Raw genomic sequence first — 2,009 nt, forward strand, 5'->3', positions numbered from 1 at the left:
GGCTGGGTGATGGTTAGACATTTGTGTTCTTAACAGATTTCCTGGGTGATTCTGATCCATATCAAAATTTAGAACTCTTGACTTAATTTGTTTTGCCCTCCCTTCTGTCACCATGCGAGCTCTCATTGTATTTGTGCTTTCATGTCCTTTCTTCTTCTTTTTCAGACCTGGAATCCAGAGGTGAGAAATTACCACAAAAAGATGTTTTTGAAATAGGGTCATTCAATTGGGAAATAGTGGAAAGACTTAAGTGCTATGACCTTGAGGGCTCCAGTCTGAGAGAAGCCTGGGAGGCCAGAGGCCAGTTTGAGAGGCAACAAGTAAATCCAGAGTGCTATTTCAAGCAGGTGAAAATCACCTATGGAAGCATGCCTACTTTTGAGAACCACACAGCCTTCATGCCACATCCTGGCAATGAGACCAGTGAGAAGCTGATTCAGTGTAAGGAGTGTGGGAAAGCATTTACTCATGGTGGACACCTCACTCAACATCAGAGTACTCATACTGCTGAGAAACCCTTTGACTGTAAGGAATGTGGGAAGGCCTTTCGTCGTGCCTCACACCTTGTTCAGCATCAGAGAATTCACACAGGTGAGAAGCCTTATGACTGTAAGGAATGTGGGAAGGCCTTTGGTCGGACCACTGAGCTTATTCTCCACCAGAGACTTCATACTGGTCTCAAACCCTATGAATGTACAGAATGTAGAAAGACTTTTAGACAGCATTCACAACTTACTCTACATCAACGAACTCATACAGGCGAGAAACCCTATGTCTGTAAAGACTGTGGGAAGGCCTTTATTCGTGGCTCACAACTTACTGTACATCGGAGAATTCATACAGGTGCTAGACCCTACCAATGTAAAGAATGTGGGAAAGCCTTTAGACAGCATTCACAGCTTACTGTACACTATAGGATTCATACTGGTGAGAAACCGTATGAATGTAAGGAATGTGGGAAAGGCTTTATACATAGCTCAGAAGTTACTAGGCACCAAAGAATTCATTCTGGGGAGAAACCCTACAAATGTAAGGAATGTGGGAAGGCCTTTAGACAGCATGCACAGCTTACTCGACATCAAAGGGTTCACACTGGTGACAGACCCTATCAGTGTAAGGAGTGTGGAAAGGCCTTCAGCCGTAGTTCATACCTAACTCAACATCAAAGAATCCATACAGGTGATAAACCCTATGAGTGTAAAGAATGTGGGAAAGCCTTTATTCGTGTTTCACAGCTGACTCATCACCAGCGAATTCATACTTACGAGAAACCTTATGAGTGTAGGGAATGTGGAATGGCCTTTATCCGTAGTTCACAACTTACCGAACACCAGAGAATTCATCCTGGTATCAAGCCATATGAGTGTAAAGAGTGTGGGCAGGCTTTCATCCTTGGCTCACAGCTCATTGAACATTACAGAATTCATACTGGTTAGAAGCCTTGAATGTTAGAGTGTTCACCTGGCTCAATATTGTTGTTGTTGCTAAGTGTCGTCGAGTTGGTTCTGACCCGTCGTGACCCTGTATAGGGTTTCCAAGGAGCAGCTGGTGAGCTTGAACCACTAACCTTGCAGTTCAAACGGCTTTGCAGTCTGGCGCATTAACCCACAGCGCCACAGCAGAACTCTGTATTAGAGCACGCTAATTAGAGATAATGTCAGAAAGCCTTTATTTGCCACTTCCATTATGGAACATCCGAGAAATCATACCAGAAGAAAGTCTAATAAATGTGGGGTTCTTTTTGACTCACACTCATTATTTACTAAGTATTAGAGAATTTCTGCTGAAAATATATGAATGTAGAAAAGCTTCTATTACCACTCATAATCTGTTAAATTTCTAATAATCCCTAATAGAGAATGACCCTATTAAAATATTTTATGAGCTTGCCTTTATTGTTGTTGTTAAGTGCTGTCAAGTTGGTTCTGACTCATAGCAACTCTGTATAGGGTTTCCAAAGAATGACTGGTGGTTGGCAGTCCAGTGCTTATCCCACTGCGCCACACCAG

At 42.8% G+C, this 2,009-nt stretch overlaps 1 protein-coding gene across 1 annotated transcript in view; it reads left to right on the forward strand.

Annotated features, from left to right (window-relative positions):
- Nucleotides 1-1,436, forward strand: part of ZNF565 (zinc finger protein 565) — a 27,746-nt gene extending 26,310 nt beyond the window's left edge. Inside the window, exon 5 of the mRNA XM_006867405.1 lies at nucleotides 166-1,436. Coding sequence (XP_006867467.1) covers nucleotides 166-1,436 — 1,271 coding nt within the window. The remainder of the gene's footprint in view (nucleotides 1-165) is intronic.
- Nucleotides 1,437-2,009: the final 573 nt, after the last annotated feature.

Source organism: Chrysochloris asiatica, unplaced genomic scaffold (assembly GCF_000296735.1).
Source record: "Chrysochloris asiatica unplaced genomic scaffold, ChrAsi1.0 scaffold00104, whole genome shotgun sequence".
NCBI lineage: Eukaryota > Metazoa > Chordata > Mammalia > Afrosoricida > Chrysochloridae > Chrysochloris > Chrysochloris asiatica.